The sequence below is a fragment of the Salmo trutta genome, chromosome 34 (assembly GCF_901001165.1).
Source record: "Salmo trutta chromosome 34, fSalTru1.1, whole genome shotgun sequence".
Classification (NCBI taxonomy): domain Eukaryota; kingdom Metazoa; phylum Chordata; class Actinopteri; order Salmoniformes; family Salmonidae; genus Salmo; species Salmo trutta.
In genome coordinates, this window is record NC_042990.1 from 12,623,537 (window position 1) to 12,646,048 (window position 22,512).

The 22,512-nt window shown below is 43.3% G+C and overlaps 1 protein-coding gene across 1 annotated transcript in view; it reads right to left on the bottom strand.

Moving 5' to 3' along the window:
* LOC115173607 (phosphatidylinositol 4-kinase beta) overlaps positions 1-22,512 on the bottom strand; it is a 28,988-nt gene that overhangs the window by 5,084 nt on the left and 1,392 nt on the right. The window contains exons 2-5 of the mRNA XM_029731870.1: positions 14,637-16,075; positions 1,613-1,840; positions 1,176-1,409; positions 942-1,051 (exon numbers count right to left, since the gene is read on the bottom strand). Of these exons, the coding sequence (XP_029587730.1) occupies positions 942-1,051; positions 1,176-1,409; positions 1,613-1,840; positions 14,637-16,061 (1,997 nt within the window). The 5' untranslated portion in view covers positions 16,062-16,075. The remainder of the gene's footprint in view (positions 1-941; positions 1,052-1,175; positions 1,410-1,612; positions 1,841-14,636; positions 16,076-22,512) is intronic.

The following is a 22,512-nucleotide window of genomic DNA, read 5'->3' on the forward strand; positions in this document are numbered from 1 at the left end:
AAGTTAGTCGTTGACTCAGCCTTTCCACCAGCAATGTTGAGAAATAAATCTAACACCGTTATTTAAAAGCTGCGATTCCCCTCTATTAAACAGTAGGCTATGTAATTCCGATGTTAAACATATTCTAAGAATAGCCTAATTGACAAATAGCTCCCTGGAAACACAAATATTTTAGCCTTAAGGTTATAGAAAAACGTGTTAGTTAGCTACTTGATTTGAAGTAGCCTACATTATCCATTTTAACGAGGGAATAATTCTAACAAGACAAAAGTATTTGGTTGTAACATTGCAATATTTGATATCAAGGGTGGTCAACCGTCCTCAGAGCGCTTCTGGGCGTGCAGGCTTTTGTTCAAGCCCTGCTGTAACACGCCACATTGTAGCCTAGACATCAGCTGCTCAACAGGACGTTGTTAGGCAGACTCAGGTGTGTTTCAGGGCTTGATCAAAAGCTTGAACAGCCAGTAGCTCTCGAGATGGAGGGTTGATCACATGCGTTTTATACAGTAGCCTTACAGTGCAGTTATTTTACTTTGTGGAAGGGGGGGGGGGGTTAAGTGCCTTGATCAACAGCACAACGGTTGGAGATAGGTCTACATGGGATCAGACCAGCAGCCTTCAGTGTCAATGCCACATTTATGCTGACTTTTTCCATGTAGGCTACAGCGACGCCACCAATTATTGAGCACGGAAACTTGGTTAAAAAGTCATGGGAAGTCCTGGAAAAGTAATGAAATTCCATCGGTCAAAATGCGTATGAACTCTTAACAGTGAATAATCAGAGGTCTCTATAACATAATGTCATTTGGGAATTTCTGTGAACTAATCTAATGGACGGCCTTGGAAAAAAAGACAGCTCCTCTTCCATCCCAAGTCAAGCAAGTCTTGAAAGAGAAACTACAAGCTAGCAGAGCAATTCTAGCTGACAGTGACCCCTGTACCTGATGTCGCCGGCGGCGATGAAGATGGGCTCCTTGCTCTCCGTGCTGGTGATGCTGTCCACAGAGAACTGGGAGATGTTGTCACTGCTACTGGTGTGGCCTTCTGGGAGCTGGAACCATAGAAGGACCCCAGGGTTCTAGTACATTCAAATCTGATTCACTCCTACACCCTTGTCATCAAAATGTGATGGAAAGTCACAAGGTGCCATAATGTGGTTCCCCACGGGTACCTACCTCCACTTGCAGCTCGCCGATGTCGTCCACGGCCCAGGCCTCGTCGTCGTTGTCGTAGTTGGGCACGGTGGAGAAGCTGCCGGCGCGCTGCTCGGCTGTGATGCCAACGCACTCTGGGAGGAGGTTGTCCGCAGAGCGGGCGCTGCGGATGCGCGTCTCCGGAATGCGCACGGGAATGGTGGACGTCTCAAAGCTCTCGCACTCCAGCACCTCCACATAGATGATGTACGGGGCCTGAGAGGAAGGTGAGAATGAAGGAGGTCAGAGGGCATACTTAGGGTATAGAATTCTAGAGCCATTTTTTTTTAAATGCACATTTAACCAGTTAGTCCCACTGAAAGAGCATTGGGGCCCGCTCCATTTAAACTCCAGGCACCTCATGAAATAACAAAATGAGTTAACTAAAAAGGTTTTAAACTACTCGGCCTTCTAGTCACCTTGTCTTTGGAGTTGAGCACCACGGCCTGTGTGTGGGGCACACGCACCACATGGTGGTCGAAGGCTGCAGTGGGCAGCCAGACGCGGGCGGGCAGCTTGTGGTTGAGCACTAACAGCTCTGAGGTGAGCTGCTTGGTCTTCTGCTCCTTGGTGGGCAGCGTGGCCAGCCGCTTGCCGATGCCCATCAGAGACTTAATGAACTCCCTCTGTGGCGTCAGGCGCAGCGGCTACAGAGAGGAGAGAGGTTAGAATCTAGATCAAAAGACATGTCTTTTTGTGTTTTGAAGAAATGTACAGCAAATGACAAGTGGCACAACTTTCCCCAGGTCCTTCCTTCAATGACTACTCAAATGAGAGGCTGAGAAAGGAGGAAGGACAAAGATGGTACAATGAGAAATGAAAGAGGGATGTTTTAGGAGCAGAATCAGAAGAAAACCAAGGGAGGTATAAGACTAAGAACACATGGCCACGGAGAAACAAGCAGATAATGGAGAAGTTATGTCAACACGGTGCAGTACCACATACTAGCACTAGGTGTCAGTATCACATTGGTTAAAATGAGAGAGTTGAGAGAAACACATATGCCAAACTAGCTCTGGGGCCTTTGGAATGTTTAGTCACCCCTTATGGTGTCCAATATCTTCATATCTCAAGTACGAACAATGTTCAATACCATTACAGTAGGTCAAAGTACAAATCTAGGAAGTCCTTTTTTCTACAGTCCACCATTAAAGTGGAACAAACAGCGTTTTAGCTACTTTGCAGATATGAAAGAGACAATCATAATATCAGTAAAAAAAAGATCAAATTCCCAATTTATGCTACAAAACCAACTTCATAAAGAGGTTTTAAAAAATAGGTTATATTTGAATCAACATTCCATGATTGTACACTAAGGCATTGTTGGCAGAATAGATGATGCAATTCAATGCATGATGGATATAATTTCACCAATCAGCTTGTAAACCACAGTTGACCAGGTACATTGTTTGGTGCCGCCATTCGGGATGCACTGTTTCAATGACTCAACACAGATGCAGGTGTCATTTGGTTAGCTAGCAAGAACGACTGTTATCCAGTTAGCCAGAGTGAAGTTGCGAATGCAAGAGATACGAAATTGGAGTAGATGGCGTATGTGTCCCAGAGCGCAGAATAACTGATGAATTTATGAACGCACTACACCCGCAATATGACCGTGTCAGTAATAGTCACGAATGCACTGGATCAGGGTTTCCTGCCCCCCCAGTGTATGTTTTGGTTTTTGACCTAGCACTACACAGCTGTTTCAAATAACCAACTCATCATTGAGCTTTGATGATTTGAAACAGCTGTGTAGTGCTAGGGCAAAAACCAAAACATGCAGCCAGGCGGGGGCCTCAGGACAGAGTTTGGTAGAGCTAGCCAACTTTAGTCAGTTAGCTTAGATGCTTGGTTGAGACAAGTATGCATCATAGGCAGGCAAGCTACAATTCCCCATCTTGCTCTGGCTAGCATTAGTTGTTGATCTTGTTATGCGAGAGAGGAGAGAGAGAGATTTCCTTTTTATGACTATTTGACATTTTCCCAGTCCAGTTCAAAGTGAATTATGTCAGGCCTGATTGTAAATGCCTTTACATAAAGGTCTACTGTCACTGATTGGCTTTGGCGCAACGGTCTGCATAGACTCTGGTCCTGGACAAGACAAATGTTTTTATTAGGTTTCATTTACTGCAGTGTCTATTAACTGTCCAAACGCACAAGTTCTATATTGCTATAGAATTTTCATAAATGCCCTATTCTACGTAATTTCCAAACATTCTAAGAATGAATGAAAACATGAAACTGACCATAAGTGCTTTATGTCAGAAAATGTTTTAAAAAGTGTCATTGTTCCTGGGAGGGTGTATATGAACAGATTTTGTTGCTAAAATGCTGTCAGTTCCACTTTAAGGCTACTTTAGAATTAGATAAAACATCTCAATCACAAGGCTACCATTTTCTTTTTTAAACTTACTTCATTTTTTGTTTTATGGAAACAATGAATTAAGCTCCAATTAAGTAGTTTAACATATGGGACAGTTCAATGTTTTGTTAAATGACGTAAATGTTAAGATAAGCACCACAGATATTGAGATGAGCGAGAGGCAAGACTTCGCTCACAGTTATATCGTGGTAGCCAGGCGACCGAAACCGTGGAGAAGTTGAGCCTCGCGCTTAAAATGTGCTTAGATGTTGAGGAAATTGACCCACTATGCTGTTTACTTTCTGCATCCACGTCATATCGCTGAGTCTACCTTAAATACCAGGTAGGCCTATTTTTGCCACAAACTACTACCAGATTGGCATGATTGTTGCTTAGAACTACCAAGTAAAATTGGTAATTATGACTGACCTTGCATGTGACACTGGAGCTTTCCATTCAAAATCTTCCCCTACTATCCTCTCATTCAGTACAGGCTACATCAGGAGACTTTACATTTAGCGGTGTCTCCTCCAATTTTTTGTTGGGGGAAAACCTGAAGCAAGTTATCCAATTAGAGGGAAAACAACTGAAGGGATTGAGAGACCGTTGCATATTAGTACACTACAAAGAAATCATGCCAAATACATACACTAGGTAGTATGCTGGTTGGTGTGGACATTGAAACAGAGCCTAGAGGTGACATTGGTTAGGCCTATTCAAAACTACAGATTTTCCAGGATGAGGAACCCATATTTCATTGCTTTTCCTTAGTCTTTTTGTGTTGACAAGCAAACCAAATAGCTTCCTTTGTGTTCTACTTTTGTAGTCAAATATCAAAATGCCTTTCCTGTGAAGTGTCTTTTTCTGGACCATGACCAAACGTCATGACTTCCTGAACATCACTTCCGGAGTGGACAGGACAGTCTATTGAGGAAGGGTTCCTGAGTGTTACTGGGATCTGATTTCCCCATTTAAAATAGTTTGTTTTCTCCTAACAGATTCTGGACCAGTGCTTAACAAGGCACAATACTTAATGTGTCTTCCAAATAAATAGTGTCTGGGTAACACTTCCCAAAACGTGTCCTGGATTCCTGTTAAGTAGCAGTTAGCATCATGAAAACGGAGCAGGCCAACGCTGGCAGTGCTAGCCCACCTGTGTTTTTATCCATCAAGAGATGTTTTTCACACAATGAAGGTGTGACTGGAAAATGGGCAGGGATTTGTCTGCCCAAAATGCACCATCATCAAGCAGTTTAAGGAAGAGATTTTCTGGCTGTTAGCTTGGCTGCGAGAAAAGGATAACTTGCTTTCTAAGTACACCGACCTTGCTGTAACCCAGGAAAACCGAATGTCAGATCTAAATGCCACCTATAGCAAAGCTGTCAATGAGTCAGGCAGCGTTGATCTGTCCCAATCCAACAGATGTTAAGGTCAATTCCATGGCTGGACACTCACAAGGCATAGGAGATAGGGGAGGCAGTCTGGCCACCCTTCATATGTCCGAGAAGATCCGTTCCAGCTATCAAAAAGCTTAGCTGTTTTAAAAAACACCCTTGTTAGCACAGGGAAGAGAATAATTATCTCTAGCCCCCTCCCGTGCTACTGAAGGGGCTTGGAATGTTTCAGCCGACTCTTTGCCCTGAACGAGAACCTGAAGAAATGTTGCAATGACAGAAATGTCTCTTTTTGTGACAACTTCGATTTGTGACAACTTCAACCAGCACTTTTTAAAAAGAGACAGGATTCACTCTAACAGCAGGGGTTCCAGGATCATTTCCAGCAACATTGCAAACTGTTTTAGAGACTGATGGACAGGGTCTGGTATTGCTCCATTTCTCCCTGTCAGAATAAGCAAAAGAGGACTTGGAAATCTTATAAACTCCTGTAGAAATGGAACTATGGTTATTGTTAGTAACCTAATTTACAGTATGTTCCTTTAACCTCACTAGGGTAGGGGGCAGCATTCGGAGATTTGGATGAAAAGCATGCCCAAAGTAAACTGCCTGCTACTCAGGTCCAGAAGCTAGGATATGCATATAAATTGGTAAATTTGGATTGAAAACACTAATATTTCTAGAAAACACTCTAGTTTCCAAAACAGTTAAAATAATGTCTGTGAGTACTGATATGGCAGGCGAAAACCTGAGGAAAATCCATCCCATAAGTGCTATTATTTTGAAATGCCATTGAAATTTTCCATTGAAAGCCTATCCACCATACAAAAGACTTATGACGCAGTTCACAATCCCTATGGCTTCCACTACATGTGGCCAGTCTTCAGGCATTGTTTCAGGCTTTTACTCTGAGAAATGAGGGAGAAACACCACTTTCAATGAGAGGACAGTGGAAATTTCCAGACACGAGTCCTGCGCATGACCGGGAGCGTGCCTTTCTTGTTTTTCCCTTTTCTATTGACGAAGCTATTGTCCGGTTGAAATATGATCAATTATTTATGACAAAAACAACCTGAGGCTTGATTATAAACATCGTTTGACGTTTCTACGAACTTTTATGGTACTTTTTTTGATTTTTCGTCTGTCTGTTGTGGATTACTGGAAAAATGGATTACTGGGGGAAAAAAAAATGCACCAACAAAACGGATGTTTTTGAATATAAAGAGGGACATTATCGAACAAAACGAACATTTGTGTAACATGGAGTCTGGGAGTGCAATCATATGAAGATCAAAGGTAAGTGATACATTTTATCGCCATTTCTGACTTTTGTTACTCGTCTACTTGGCTGGTTACTGTTTGTAATGATTTGTCTGCTGATTTGTCTGCTGCTTTCGCCGTAAAGTCTTTTTGAAATCTGACACCACGGTTGGATTAACAAGAAGTTCATCTTTAAACCGATGTATAACCCTTGTATGTTTCATTAATTTTTATAATGAGCATTTCTGTTTTTGAATTTGGCGCTCTGCAATTTCACTGGATGCTGGCCAGCTGGGACGGTAGCGTCCCACACCCCCTAGAGAGGTTAACTTCACCTTCTAGTGGTTCTAATGTTAATAATTTGGTTCTTATTCCATTGGTTTTTCCAGATGCCCCAGGGACAGAATATGAATATGGCACTTTCAAAAAAATGTTAGAGCAATCACAAGTAAAACCTCCCTCATGAATGACCTCATTACTGAGCAAAGTTCCTCACTGAAACATGGCTGTAATCATACTGTAGTGCCGCTCTTATTGAAGCCTCCCCCGTACTATAGCCTTTCATACTCTATCAGAAAAAGGAGGGACAGCCTCTATTTTTACTAACGCTCTCAGATGTAAGGACATTTCGGCAACTTTGGGTCTTCTGAGCATCATGCTATACTGTTTAAAATGTCAGCCACCAGTGCTGGCCATAACCCTGTATAGGCCACCAAAGCACTGCCCCACTATCTTAACTATTTTCTATTGTCCTTGGGAACTATGATAAAATCATTGTGTTGGGCAATTTTAACATTCATGTTGACAAAAGTGTGACTCCAAGGCCATTGAATTTATTCATCTTTTGAGCTCTATGGACTTTCTCCAACATGTTACTGGGCCCACCAATAACCACAGCCATACTCTGGACCTGGTTATTACCAAGGGGCTTTATATTGACATATCCTTTATTGTATCTGATCACCACTGTGCATTTTTTACTACCTTGTTGCCCATAGCACAGTGTAATACCTAACACATTAAGAAATGCTTTCCTCTCTGAAGATGCTACAGACTTTGAGTGTATGAACAATACTTCACTTGTTCTGCCTACCTCTTGTGATTTAGTTGATCACTTTAATAGCAAATTAAGAGCAACCATTGATGCCACAGCTGAAAGAGGCCACACCAAACAGAGTTCATTGGATGAGTGAGGAAACTAAATTAAAGAGAAATTGCAGAAAGGCAGAGCAGAAGTGGAGAAAGTCAGGTCCATTATGATATTCTGAGAGAACAACTTGGCATACAGTACAAGTCAAAAGTTGACACCTACTCATTCCAGGGTTTCTTTTTTTTTTTACTATTTTCAACATTGTAGAATAATAGTGAAGACAACAACACACACGGAATCGTGTAGTAACCCCCCCCCCCCCCAAAAAAAGTGTTCAACTAATCCAAATATTTTATATTTGAGATTCTTCAAAGTAGCCACACTCTTGGCATTCTCTCATTTTTTTGTAAAAATTTAATTTATTGTGTAGTAAATATATTTAAGCTTTTATTTATTGTATGTAAAACACATTGCGTTGCAAGCCATGTCTGAAATGTGCTGTATAAATAAAGCTGGATTTGAAACCAACAGCTGACTGAAGACGGGACAGCCTGATGCATCATGAAACTTGGTTGCTGCTTGCTGAAACAAGCAAGATGTTCTAGCAACGCCCCCCCCCCCCCCCTCCCCCTCCCCCTCCCTGCAGCACCAGCACATGCAGTCAAACGAGAAAAATTCAATACTAAATTGTTGGCTGACCAAGTGATTTGACCAACCAATAACCGTCATCCAAAAGTCTATGACCTTCATAGTCCTAGTCGTTGTTGTTCTACAGTTGGGGGTCAAATATATTGGCACCTATGCACAGGACCAAGAAAGTATATATTTTTTTAATGAAATGGCGATTATTCACTTCAAATTTGTTTGGAGGCAGGTGATTCTCAGTTACTGTAACTTCTCACCTGTGGTAAGTTGCAGGTGCCTACACAGTAGAAATAGTAATTCAATCAGTTTTGAAAAGAGAAACAGAACATTCTGCAACATTGCAAAGTGCAAGGGTGTCAAAATATTTTGACCGCAACTGCAGACACATTTTAAAGAACTGAAAAATGTCATGCTCATGCTGATTGTTTTTTCAGTGCTTAATGACACAAAAGATAATGGTTTTTCTCTACAACGCGAAGCATTTCAGGAGTTTAGCCTAAATGAGCAATTAGTCATAGGATACCTTCCGGAATGTACCTGTAGAGTCAGTAACTAGGCCTGTAACCAAAGTACACATTGCTGATGACTTGGGGATAGAGTTGACAGGGAGGCTTGGTTACCTGCAAAACACAAGGTGCGGCAGAAATGCATTATCTATATGCATGGACGTCAGCAATAGAGCAGACGTCCTTTGCACCTGTAGTCCAGGTGATTGTTGAACACATGGCCACGTGTTAGAATACTATTGCGTAAGGCAGAGCTAACGTGGTGACAACACATAGCTTCTCTGTACTAGTTTATCTTATAAGGAAGTCAGTCTAAAAATGTACAACTGATTTTACAGCAGTCAAATAAGTCAATGTTGAAGCATCTGCCACCAAAATGTCTATTTTGAAGTAAATAATGCAACCAATCCAACTACACTGAACAAAAATAAACAACACGTAAAGTGTTGGTGCCATATTTCATGAGCTGAAATAAAAGATCCCAGAAATGTTTCATACGCACAAAAATATTCTCTAAAATGTGCACAAACGTGTTCACATCCCCGTTAGTGAGCATTTCTCCTTTGCCAAGATAATCCAGCCACCTGACAGGTGTGGCATATCAAGAAGCTGATTAAACAGCATGATCATTACACAGGTGCACCTTGTGCTGAGGACAATTAAAGGGGAGGTTTTGAGGAAGTGTGCAATTGGTAGCTACTTTGAAGAAACTAAAATATATTTTGATTAACAATTTTTTGGTTACTACATGATTCCATGTGTTATTTCATTGTTTTGATGTCTTCACTATTATTCTACAATGTAAAAAAAATAGTAAAATAAAGAAAAAACCTTGAATGAGGTGGTGTCCAAACTTGCACACAGCGCATTCGAAGAGTATTCAGACCCCTTAACGTTCTCCCCCCCCCCCCCATTTTGTTACATTACAGCCTTAATCAAATTGATTAAATCGTTTATTTCCCCTCAATCTACATACAGTACCCAATGATGGCAAAGCAAAAACAGGTTTGTAGAAATGTTTGCACATTTATATATATTTTTTACTGAAATATCACATTTACATAAGTATTCAGACTCTTTACTCAGTACTTTGTTGAAGCACCTTTGGCAGCGATTACAGCCTAGAGTCTTCTTGGGTAAGACGCACACAAGCTTGGCACACCTGTATTTGGGGAGTTTCTGCCATTTGTCTCTGCAGATCCTGTCAAGCTCTGTCAGGTTAGATGGGGAGCGTCACTGCACAGCTATTTTCAGGTCTCTCCAGAGATGTTCGATCAAGTTCAATTCCGGGCTCTGGCTGGGTCACATTTAAGTCCATTCAAGGACATTCAGAGACTTGTCCCAAAGCCACTCCTGCGTTGTCTTGGCTGTGTGCTTACGGTCGTTGTCCTGATGGAAGGTGAAGCCGTCGCCCCCAGTCAGGTCCTGAGTGCTCTGGAGGAGGTTTTCATCAAGGATCTCTCTGTACTTTGCTCAGTTCATCTTTCCCCTCGATCCTGTCTAGTCGCCCAGTTTTCCTTCGCTCTGCAGTCCAACTCATCCCAAACCATCTCAATTGGGTTGAGGTCGGGTGATTTAAAAAAAATAAAAAATTGCGGAGGCCAGGTCATCTGTTGCAGCACTGCATCACTCTCATTCTTGGTAAAATAGCTCTTACACAGCCTGGAGGTGTGTTGGGTCATTGTCCTGTTGAAAAACATATATACCCACTAAGTGCAAACCAGATGGGATGGTGTATCGCTGCAGAATGCAGTGGTAGCAATGCTGGTTAAGTGTGCCTTGAATTCTAAATAAATTACCGACAATGTCACCAGCAAAGCACCCCCACCTCCATGGTTCAAAAATCTCAAATTTGGACCAAAAGGACAGATTTCCACTGCTCTAATGTCCATTGCTCGTGTTTCTTGGCCCAAGCAAGTCTTCTTATTGGTGTCCTTTAGTAGTGGTTTCTTTTCAGCAATTCGACCATGAAGGCCTGATTCACACACTCACCTCTGAACAGTTGATGTTGAGATGTGTGTTACTTTAACTCTGAGGTGCAATCTGAGGTGCAGTTAATTGCTGATTTCTGAGGCTGGTAACTAATGAACTTATCTTCTGTAGCAGAGGTAACTCTGGGTCTTCCTTTCCTGTGGCGGTCCTCATGAGAGCCAGTTTCATCATAGCGCTGTATGTTTTTGCGACTGCACTTGAAGAAACTTTCTAAGTCCTTGAAATTTTCCTGATTGACTGACCTTCATGTCTTAAAGTAATGGACTGTCGTTTCTCTTTGGTTATTTGAGCGGTTCTTGACATTATATGGACTTGTGCTTTTACCAAATAGAGCTATCTTCTGTATACCACCCTTACCTTGTCACAACACAGCTGATTGTCTCAGAAGCATCAAGGAAAGAAATTCCACAAATTAACTTAAGGCACACCTGTTAATTCAAATGCATTCCAGGTGACTACCTCATGAAGCTGGTTGAGAGAATGCCAAAAGTGTACAAAACTGTCAAGGCAAAGGGTGGCTACTTTGAAGAATCTCAAATATAATTCCATGTGTACCATTTCGTAGTTTTGATGTCTTCACTATTATTCTACAATGTAGTAATGAGTAAAAAAAATAAGAAAACCTGGAATGAGTAGGTATCCAAACTTTTGACTGGTACTTTTATATATAAACTACAATCATTTGTGTAAAGCGACAGCTGCATCTATAGTTAAACTTCTAATGTATTTTACATTTAATACCACTCCGAAATGTAAAAAAAAAAAGTTATCCGAATCCACCACAGTGCACCAGCCCAGCAACTTTGTTGCCAAGAGTACGCGGGGGATCACACACACAGAAAGAGGGAAGTAGTGAGGCGGAGGGGGCATGCTGGACACTGACAGCTAAGCCCAGACTGTAAACAAAAGCACCGTTATGCAACACCCACCCAAACTGCACTGCGGGGGCGTCCCACTCACATTAATGCGCGTCTCAAAATGGTGGACATACCGAGTGTACAAAACATTAAGAACACCTTCCTAATATTGAGTTGCACCCCCCATTTTTGTCTTCAGAACAGCCTCAATTCATCTGCATTGCTTGCCGTTTGGGGTTTTATGCTGGGTTTCTGTATAGCACTTTGTGACATCGACTGATGTAAAAAGGGCTTTATAAATACATTTGATTTGAATTCGTCAGGGCATGGACTCTACAAGGTGTCGAAAAGGGATGCTGGCCCATGTTGACACCAATGCTTCCCAGAGTTGTCAAGTTAGCTGGATGTCCTTTGGGTGGTAGACCATTCCTGATCCACACGGGAAACTGTTGAGTGTGGAAAAACCCAGCAGTGTTGCAGTTCTTGACACAAACCGGTGTGCCTGGCACCTACTACCATACCTAGTTCAAAGGCACTTAAATCTTCTCTTGCCCATTCACCCTGTGAATGACACACATAATCCGTGTCTCAATTGTCTCAGAGCTTAAAAATCCTTCTTTAACCTGTCTCCTACACTTCATCTACACTGATAGAAGTGGATTTAACGAGTGACATCAATAAGGGATCATACCTTTCACCTGGGTTCACCTGGTCAGTCTGTCATGGAAAGAGGTGTTCATAATGTTTTGTACGTCCAGTGTATTTCACAGCATTCGTCTTTCTCCTCACTGTGCTTTGTGTCCTGATGTTATTTTCCCCCTCACTGATGCAATCCAGCCAGAGGCCAAGTAAAAAGAGAAAAACCTAGCTATTCAATTAGGCCTATATCAAGAGCTGTGTTTGAATACCCATACTAACATACTGTATACTATATACTCAATTAGTATATCACACACACTATTAGTTCATTTTAGCATCCTATAAACAAACGGTATCCTTTCAGCTACTGTAATGATATGCGGTTTGTAAGGATAGCGTAGCTAACAAATTGTCAGCCAATATAATGTGTAACATCAACTTAGTTGAAAAGTCATTACCTTATTACATTGCTCAACATTTTCTTAAAAGCAGCAAATGTATCCGCTCTCGGCGTACTTTTACTGTATATTTTCAGCCATTCTCTTCTTATCTGAAATTGTTGTAAAGCCACGCCCATTTCCTGGAGAATTGCATTATGGGCCACTGCTTGTATACTTCGAATTTTGGCAATTGTAGTACGACATCCGGGAACTTTTGGCATACTAACTATATCCATTCTATGACCAATAAGCCTACTACATAATCATTTTGTCACAAATAGTGCGGTTAGCATGAGTATTTGAACACAGCTCAGAACTAACAAGACGGCGAGTGAAGCCTTATCAATAAGGACTATCAGTACAGTATTTATCATCAAAGCAAAATGGACTGCTTGCATTCCAACTAATGATCAGTTTCTAAACCCAGAGGCGCAACACTGTGAGACTTCCGGGAACGCTTGCGAAGCAGACCGGGGTTCGGCAAGTCAATGGGAGAAGTAAAAAAATGTATCCTTAATTATTCATTTTCTCAAACACAAAATATAGATTCAAGCAAATGTCTTAAGTAGCAGAAACTGTCATTACTATAACCTTGTGAAAGTGAGACTGACACGTTTTTAATTTTCATCAAAAACGTTATATTGAAGGAGTGCCTTTGATTTGACGGCCTGCACAAGCACAGTTCAGCACGACGGGGATTTCTATTGGAGATGCAGTTTCTGCCCAGCTTTGCTAATACATCCTAAAGACCAGAGTCAATAGAGTGATGCGCCCGTGAACTCCTTTGTGGTGTTGGTTGTGTTCTGTGGATCGTTATTGGGCTTCACCTGCCCTACAGGAGTCTTCACAGAGCACCGACATGGATCACTGAGCACCCAAAATCCCAGCGGGGAGGTTTGATGCAGGCACAACTGGCAAAGGGAGAGGAGGAAAACAGACTGAGGGACAGTGAAAGAAGGAAAGGATATTAGCTGAGAGAGGGCGGGTTAGGGGATATTAAATAAGGATGCAAAAAAAACAGGAACAAAACAATGAAAAAAAGGCAGCAGAGCGAGAGAGACTAGAGGTAAAAGAGGGAACATTGGAAGTAGGGAGAAACACATAACACAGCAAGATGTCAGAGTCCACTTGCCCAGAAAGTATATAAAAAAAAACATTTAAAAGGGTGGAAGTGAGAGGAGAGTAAAATATATAAAAACGAGAGGGAGTGTGACCATCTCTCTGCTCTGGTTCAGGACATTGTTCCATCTTTCTCATAAAATAACTGATCCCCTGATGAGATGGAAGAAGGCTGCGAGCCAGATTTCAGTTCAGACAGTCAGCCAGACAGAAAGGCCAGAAAGGAGAAGCCGATAAACACTATCCCTGACATTCTTTCCCTGTGCACTCACAAGGAAACCACACTATTTGATAGTATCTCTTCCAACCAAGAGGCATGGCTTTCATGTGGTTTACCACAAGGCCCATATCCCTGGTCAACACTGACAAATCCTGCCTCAACACACAAACATACTCGCAATAGCATCTGGTAAACAGTCGAATATCAGCAACAATAGAAAGTGACCCATTTTTACAACAAGCGCTCCAGACGGGAGGGACTCAAACTCACTCTGACCTCTGACACCAGCTGCAGAGCAATCTGGCTGAGAAGTCCAGCCAAAAAGAAGAGGGAGGAGACTGCACGTCCAAAACAATAGGGAGGGAACTCTGGAGATGTGGGACAGATGCTACCTAACCCCACCCCCTTCTTTATTAGTTAGACTGAGGGTAGTCTGGCTAGACCATAGAAAGAGCTGGAATAGTGCTCCTGAAGATCCAAAATGTGTAAGCCTGTGTCCCAAAGAATGTTCCATTTTGACAGAACAGTTTTTCCACAAGTAATATTATTGGGAGGCATGGAAGACAATGCTGTAAGTCGCAATCAAACGCTGCACCTGCAAATAAAAGTCTTGCCGATCTGCCACAATCCAGTGTAGTTGAACAAAATGTAACTTGCTGATCCCAGTGTTATGTAGGACACACATCTACTACTGACACACAGATGGAGAAAAACTTGGTAATCAGAGTAGGGGCTCAGATTCCTCAAATAAAACCCACACAGGGTTTACTCTGCTCGATCATCTACAGTGACTGTTAACAAAGAGAACATGTAGGCAACAGGCCTATTGAAGACATGATTAAAATTAACATCTTCTATACTCCAACTCAGATAACACTCGCCCCTCTTTTTGTATGACAAAAGATGTTAAGGCACTCACCTCATCGTAGCCCCTTTCCACCTTGGGGTTGCTGGCTGTTCTCTTGAGGCTAGTCGCCAGGCTCGTGCAATGCGTGGCGTCCGACTTGGACCGCTGGTGTGTCCGCTTGGAAGGCGAGAGGTAGGCATCGGCGGGGATGATTTGGCTGTCGGGAGCCGGGGACGGCTCCACGGCGTGCCGCTGGTGAATCCGAGCACCGTCCCGCAGCCCAGGGCTGGCGGCTGCAGCACCAGTTGGATCCACACCTTTAGAAGCCGAGTGGGGCTTTAGTTCGTCGGAGAGGATTAGCTTGCGCAGCTTGGTGCCGCGCGAGTGGCGCTGGGTAGAGATGTGCATGTCGGAGGAGTAGGCGCCGAGCAGCCATGCCGTCTGCAGGGAGAAGGCAATGCTCTGGCGGCAGCGGTGCACCACGTAGGGCCGGATGGCGTCGCCCATATCCTCATCCATGTGGACGTACATGTTGAGCAGCTGGGGCAGGTGGAAGTCCACGTCGTCGTCCGAGAAGCTGAAGAGGCGGTTGCCAATGTAGGCCTGGACGCCGGGCTCTTTGGACTTGTACAGGTAGGAGATGGCCATGGACACGTCGAAGAGCTTAGACTCAAATAACCGTAAAAGCAAGGACTGCTTGGCTGCTGCGGAGGACTGGTCGCCATTCTGTTGTTGCGACTGAGGGCATGTCGGAGTAATTTGTCGGGGAGGATCACGCTTTTCTTCCTCTTCATCCTCCTCTTGAATCGAACCTGTGTCACAGGGAATATGTCGAAGAGCATCACTCTTTTCCTCCTCTTTAATGGAACCTGTGTCACAAGGCTGTTGTGATAGAGGGCATGGTAGCGTTATTTGTTGTAGAGGATCATGCTGTTCTTCCTCCTCTTTAATCGAACCCGTGTCGAAAGTCTCCAAGTATACTGTTCCATTGGGCACCCGCCTTTGCGGGCTGCACTTTTCCAACAACTCTGGTTCTTCCTCAACCTTCAGGAGTTTGACATTCTGCAGGACCTCCTGGCAAGCCTTCAGGGCCACTTCAGGGTCGATGACCAGGTCCAGCTCCATAGCGTCCTCAGATATGATGTCCAAAGGAGGGCTGCAGCCCCGCATGCCATCGCTGCCGCTGCTGCAGCCACTGGGACTGGAGCTTCTGGGACTGGAGCTTCTGGGACTGGAGCTTCTGGGACTGGAGCTTCTGGGACTGGAGCTTCTGGGACTGGAGCTTCTGGGACTGGAGCTTCTGGGACTGGAGCTTCTGGGACTGGAAGAGGACTGGTGCTGGTTGGGGCAGTCCGAGGAGCAGTCCGAGCAGGAGGATGAGGAAGAAGAGGATCCAGGTGAGGAAGGGCAGGAAAATGTAGAGGTGGAGGACAGCGAGGGGCTGAGGTGAAGTGTCTCGATCTGGGCAGGGGAGATAGCCACTTCCATTTCAGCCATGGTGGCAATTGAACCTGGGAGAAGGAGAGATGAGTCAGTGAATCAAGAGAGACCAGTGTACAGACAGGGAAAAACTAGCGTGTATTCATAACATCAGATTGATTCTTGAAGTTATGCTTTAGGCTAGCTCTTGAAGTCATACATTCATCTTTTTTATTAAATATTTAACTGAACGGCTCAATTAACATTTACCAAAGAGCAAACTACTATCTGGAATATATAATTTACAAAAATATTTAAAAAATGCAACATTTCCAACAATTTTACTGTTACAATTCATGTAAAATGAAGTCATCAATTGAAATGAATTCAGCAGGCACTAATCTATGGATTTCACATGACTGAAAAGGGGCACAGTCATAGGTGGGCCTGGGAGGGCATACACCCACCCACTGGGGAGCCAGGCCCAGCCAATCAAAATGTGTTTTTCACCACAAAAGGGCATTATTATAAAATCCTCAGCACTCCCCCCCACCCCTTCCCTCAGACAATCCCACAGGTGAAGAAGCCGGATGTGGAGGTCCTGGGCTGGCACGGCTACATGTGGTCTGCGGTTGTGAGGCCGGTTGGACGTACTGCCAAATTCTCTAAAAACAAACATTGGAAGCGGCTTATAGTAGAGATATGAACATAACATTCTCTGGCAACAGCTCTGGTGGACATTCCTGCAGTTAGCATGCCAATTGCACACTCCCTCAACTTGAGACATCTGTGGCATTGTGTTGACAAAACGGCACATTTTGCCTTTTGTCCCCAGCACAAGGTGCACCTGTGTAATGATCATGCTGTTTAATCAGTTTCTTGATATGCCACACCTGTCGGGTGGATGGATTATCTTGGCAAAGGAGAAATGCTCACTAACAGTGATGTAAACAATTTTGTGCACAGAATGAGAGAAATAAGCTTTTTTAGCGTATGGAAAAACACTGGGATCTTTTATTTCAGCTCATGAAACCAATGCTTTACATGTTGCGTTTATATTTTTGTTCAGTATAAGATGCCTCTCTCCATGACCAAGTATTAAACATTTTTTATCTATTCCAGTACATTTACCAAAATAAAGTCAAAGCTTGCATTTCCAATCAGCATAAGATCTACTGGGTCACAGGGTCAGTTCTCCAGACATCCATGATCACACTCCTGCCATAACCAAGTCCAAAGACTTGACAAACAGAGTACTCCACGCAGCTGCACTCCCAAGATTTCCTAGAACGAGTCTGAGCCAATGACACAAGCATCACAGATGTGCTTGAGGCCCTTCCCAATTCCCTCCGGGACAAAAGGATTAGAGCGTTACATAACCAGGCAGATTCCCCTCATTGCTTGAAGGGGACGAGATGAATGCTTTATTGCACTGATGTGATAGTGTCCACGACAGCATTTCCATTTAAAAGGTCTGGAAAAGTATTTGATAACTCAAGATTTCACATTCATTGGGTGTCCATCATTCAGGTATAGAAATGTCATGACAAAATGCTGGTCGTTTTCAGCAAACAGGGAGATTGGCACTTTTCATAGAATTTCTCTACTAAAACGAAGGTGTCGCCTTTAAAAACTAGCTAATAGGCAAGTATTTTGGGGGATTCAGGGGGGGGGGGGCTATTAAAGCATGAGAACCACTTGAGGGACCAAAGTAAACATATTTCCAGAAAGAAACCATCAGGCCTTTCAGACAGATTTCGGTAATGTGAACTTGGGGTGAAGCGTACAAAATTCAGACAAATGTAAAATGTGTTTAAAATAAGGCAAAGTGCCATAAACTAGGCATCTTGGTCTTCAAAATTACAGTGGATTGTTGCAGATACATCATGGTTTTCTAACTGAATTTGCTACTGCCATGGTTAAAACTGGTTTCATGATAATCTATCACATGCGTGTCATTCAACAGGTTTCAGCATGCAGTCAGCGACAGGGCTTTAAATTACATGTGCACGACAGTCCCCTATGAATACCACAGGCTTGAGCAACAGTGAAACAGAAGATAAAGGCAAACATGCAGGGCTGTATCAGGACCTTTAAGGTTTCGCAAATGTTCACATCACCAACTGAAAGTGGACCTCTCACTTCCACAATCACCCAAACCTCTGGAGTAGATCTTCGGTTGGATTTAAGGTCTGATCAAGTAGACTTGAAGCACGTTTCACTTTTAAGAATAAAAATGGAGCCCATTTTCAAAAGGCATTTGGAGTCATCTACCTCCCGAGTCCCTTTTAGAATGCATGTTGCGTAGCTTAGTTAGCTCTTCAGGTGAACAATCCTCCTTGAAAGCATGTTGCCCTGACTACATGTGTATTGCTCTCTATAAAAATTTTTTTAAAAGGCAGTCACTGAAGACCTAGGCTTACCAATACAAACAGCATATGGCCCAGGTTCCTACACCTATTAAAATGAGCATATGCTGTAGCTCTCATAGGTTTCATTGAGTTGTGGACCTATTAAGATTGAGCAAGGCCACATGCTCACTCTCAGGTACAGTTCACTTTGTAAGACATCCTCTGACAGTCACCAGATCTGATTATGTTGTGGAGAGGTCCCGTCCCTGCTGTGTCAGAGAATCGGGCACCGACGCTGAACAGTTTGTAGAATACACCATTGCCATTCCAGCCTCAACTTTGAGAGAACAAAACACACAAGTAATCTACTTCCCTCTCAGTGTTTAGCCTACACATTAAAACACAGACCACGATACAATATTCTGATCTGCTGCTTCTGACACCCATTCCAGGCCCCAAAAACACATTGTGCTATTACGCTAAGCCTGTTCCTATTACCACAGCTTTAGAGTCAAAGGTATAGTCTAGGCCAAGCTTAATTAATCAACCCCACAAATGTTGTTTTAGAAGCTGATCTGAGATTAGCACACAATGAGGATTGACTTTCCCTTGCATAAAGGCCTAGAGTATCAATTAACGGTGACACGTGCCCAAAGCACTGATATGATATCACTGGAGGTCAGTGTGTATCCACAAATGTTATTATAGCAAGGAAAGCTCTTAAAATGTTTTAAATGGATAAGAGACATGGGATAGGCCTACCTAATATTTATTCAGATAAATGTTTAACCGACTTTACAAACTGTAACCTAGAACATGACTCATTCTTGTGGGATGTGCTTGATGTTCCGATGTCATTACCGATATGCCAGTTGACACTATCAGAAATTCTTTAGGTGGAATTTCAGGAAGTAAATGTTTTCAGCAATTGAAAAAAAAAAAAAAAAGATTAGCACTTTGACGAGGCTCTGTGTGGTTGTAATGATTGCAAACTCAGCCAACTGTAAAACACAACCCAGATGATGCACAGTCGCGATTAATAAAACACAGGTGACTGACGTAATGGAGCCCATGCCGGCTCCTCCAGGCCCACCGGGGGTGGGACGATGGCTTCCAGGTGTGGGGTTTTGGAGGCTGTAGGGGGGGGGGGGGCGTCTGCCACCTCTCTTCCTCCACACAGCTGCTGCTCAACAGAGCGAGTCATACAGCACAGGCACAAACAGAGCCAACAACTGTTCCCTTTATGGCATCAAGTCTGGTGTGTGTGAGAGAGAGAACTAGACAAAGTTAATTAAGGCAGTGAGAAGGTTATTTACCAGACCAAGGGTTTGAGGCAAATGTGCACTTGATAATTGAGAGTATTCGAGCTGGCATCTCCATCTCTTTTAAGGAAAATATGACAACTGCCAACTGGGCTTGAGATATTTGCAGGACAGACCATGGCAGTACAGCCTGGTCTTCAAGCTTATTTAAATGTGGCCACTTAATGTGTTGTGCACAAATAGTCACTGTGTGCCGGCCTGAAAGGCCTTTATCATTGTTGTGGTTGGGTGGTAAAGGCTGGAGTGAAATGCGGGATGTTCCCTAAAAATGTTTACATTTCACTGTTACCAATTAGATCAATCGTGAAAAATCTCTCACTCCAAACACTAACGACGTCTGACCTAATTGGACTGACCAACCAGCGATGTAGCAGCAGGAGCCCATTTGCTGTCCTTCCCTCCTGAACTCCGACCCTCGGTTATCAGAAATCTAGAGCTGTACACAGAATTATCACCCCTTAAACAAATAGCATATAAAAACTTGCAGATAAATGACCCTTCCACTGACCCCATAACATACAAAAGCTTGTACACATACTCTACAATGTCACCACCACAAGTGAAGGCATTTCCAGCAGGTCTGACAGGAGATATCAGCCTGCATTTCTATCTTTAATTTGTTTTCCGATTTCATTTCTATAAAGCGGCTACTGGACAGTGAAAACAACAGGAAGGGCAGTCAGTGTGTCAGTGGGGTGGAATATCAAGCGCACAAAGCCCTACCTCTCCCCTCTCCCGATATATTATTTAATGAGGTAGTGGCACAATGAGCTACTCAGGCGGAATAACACTGATTGACGTCTCGCTCGCTCTCCGAAACTGTGACCAGCAGGATCAGTTGCACACTTCAGTCTTTCCATCACAGCACAGACGGTAAAGTTTCTCTGCTATAGCGGGGGAGTGAGTAATCTGGCACTGGTTCAAATCACGATCTCTCACACATTATGACTTCACCAAGAACATCCCCCAGCTTTTAGAATACGTACATTGAATAAACAGAATGATCTATCATGCTCTTTTAGAGTTGGAATGTGTGGTTGTGTCGTCAAATCAACAAAGACCCTCCAACACACATCTCCAGAAGGCAGCTTGTCCATATACAGTGCATTCGAAAGTATTCAGACCCCTTGACTTTCTCCACATTGTTACGTTACAGCCTTATTCTGAAATGGATTAAATTGTTTGTCCTTACCAATCTACAGACAATATACCACAATGACAAAGTGAAAACAGGTTTAGAAATTTTAGCAAATGTATAAAAAAATTAAACAGACCCTTTGCTATGAGACTAGAATTTGCACATCCTGTTTCCATTGATCATCCTTAAGATGTTTCCACAACTTGACTGGAGTCCACCTGTGGTAAATTCAATTGATTGGACATGACTTGGAAAGGCACACCTTCCTATAGAAAGTCCCACAGTTGACAGTGCAAGTCAGAGCAAAAACCAAGCCATGAGGTTGAAGGAATTGTCCGTAGAGCTCCGAGACAGGATTGTGTCGAGGCACAGATATGGGGAAGGGTACCAAAAAATGTCTGCAGCATTAAAAGGTCCCCAACAACACAGTGGCCTCCATCATTCTTAAATGGAAGTTTGGAACCAACAAGACTATTCCTAGAGCTGGCAGCCCGGCCAAACAGCAAATTGGGAAGAAGGGCCTTGGTCAGGTGGGTGACCAAGAACCCGATGGTCCCTCTTGACAGAGCTCCAGAGTTCTTCTGTGGAGATGGGAGAACCTTCCAGAAGGACAACCATCTCTGCAGCACTTCACCAATCAGGCCTTTATGGTAGAGTGGCCAGACGGAAGCCACTCCTCAGTAAAAAAAGGCACAAGACAGCCCGCTTGGAGTTTGCCAAAGGCACCTAAAGGACTCTCAGTCCATGAGCCCATGGTCTGAGAGTCCTTTGGTCTGATGAAACCAAGATTTAACTATTTGGCTTGAATGCCAAGTACAGAGAGATCCTTGAGGAAAACCTGCTCCACAGCACCTCAGATTGAGGTGAAGGTTTACCTTCCAACAGGACAACAACTGTAACGCGAGAGTGGCTTTGGGACAAGTCTCTGAATATCCTTGAGTGGTCCAGCCAGAGCCCGGACTTGAACCCGATCGAACATCTCTGGAGAGACCTGAAAATAGCTGTGCAGCGACGCTCCCCATCCAACCTGACAGAGCTTGAGAGGATCTGCACTGAATGGGAGAAACTCCCCAAATACAAGTGTGCCAAGCTGGTAGTGTCATACCCCAGAAAACTTGAGGCTGTAATCACTGGAAAGGTTGCTTCAACAAAGTACTGAGTAAAGGGTCTGTATACCTATGTAAATGGGGGGGTGACGACAATTTAATACATTTTAGAATAAGGCTGTAACATAACAAAATGTAGAGAAAGTCAAGGGGTCTGAATACTTTCCGAATGCACTGTAGGTCTAGCGCAGTAAGAACTTATTCAAGAGAAACAAGCAACTGAACAGGAAGAGAACTGGATAGCTTATTCTTTTAAATGACTCTTCCATATCAATACTGAAGACTTGCCGGTATACAGCACTTCCTTGTACTTACTGTCTGGAAGTGCTCTTGACATTCAGTGTCAGGTTGAACACAGATGGGCAGGTCTACAATGCCTGAACTAAATGTTACATTGTCACCATGTATTAGACTAATACAAGTAATGTTTGCAGTGAACTTGAGGTCCTGTCTGGATAAAACACAATCCTGATGATGCTCCTTTTCAGCTTCTCTTTTAGGGGACATGGGTTGGTATTGGAAATGTTTGGTGCACTGAAAGAATCCACATGGAAGTGAATTAGTTTGTTTGGACATGACAAATGGAAATGAGAAGAATGCACTCTATTCTTC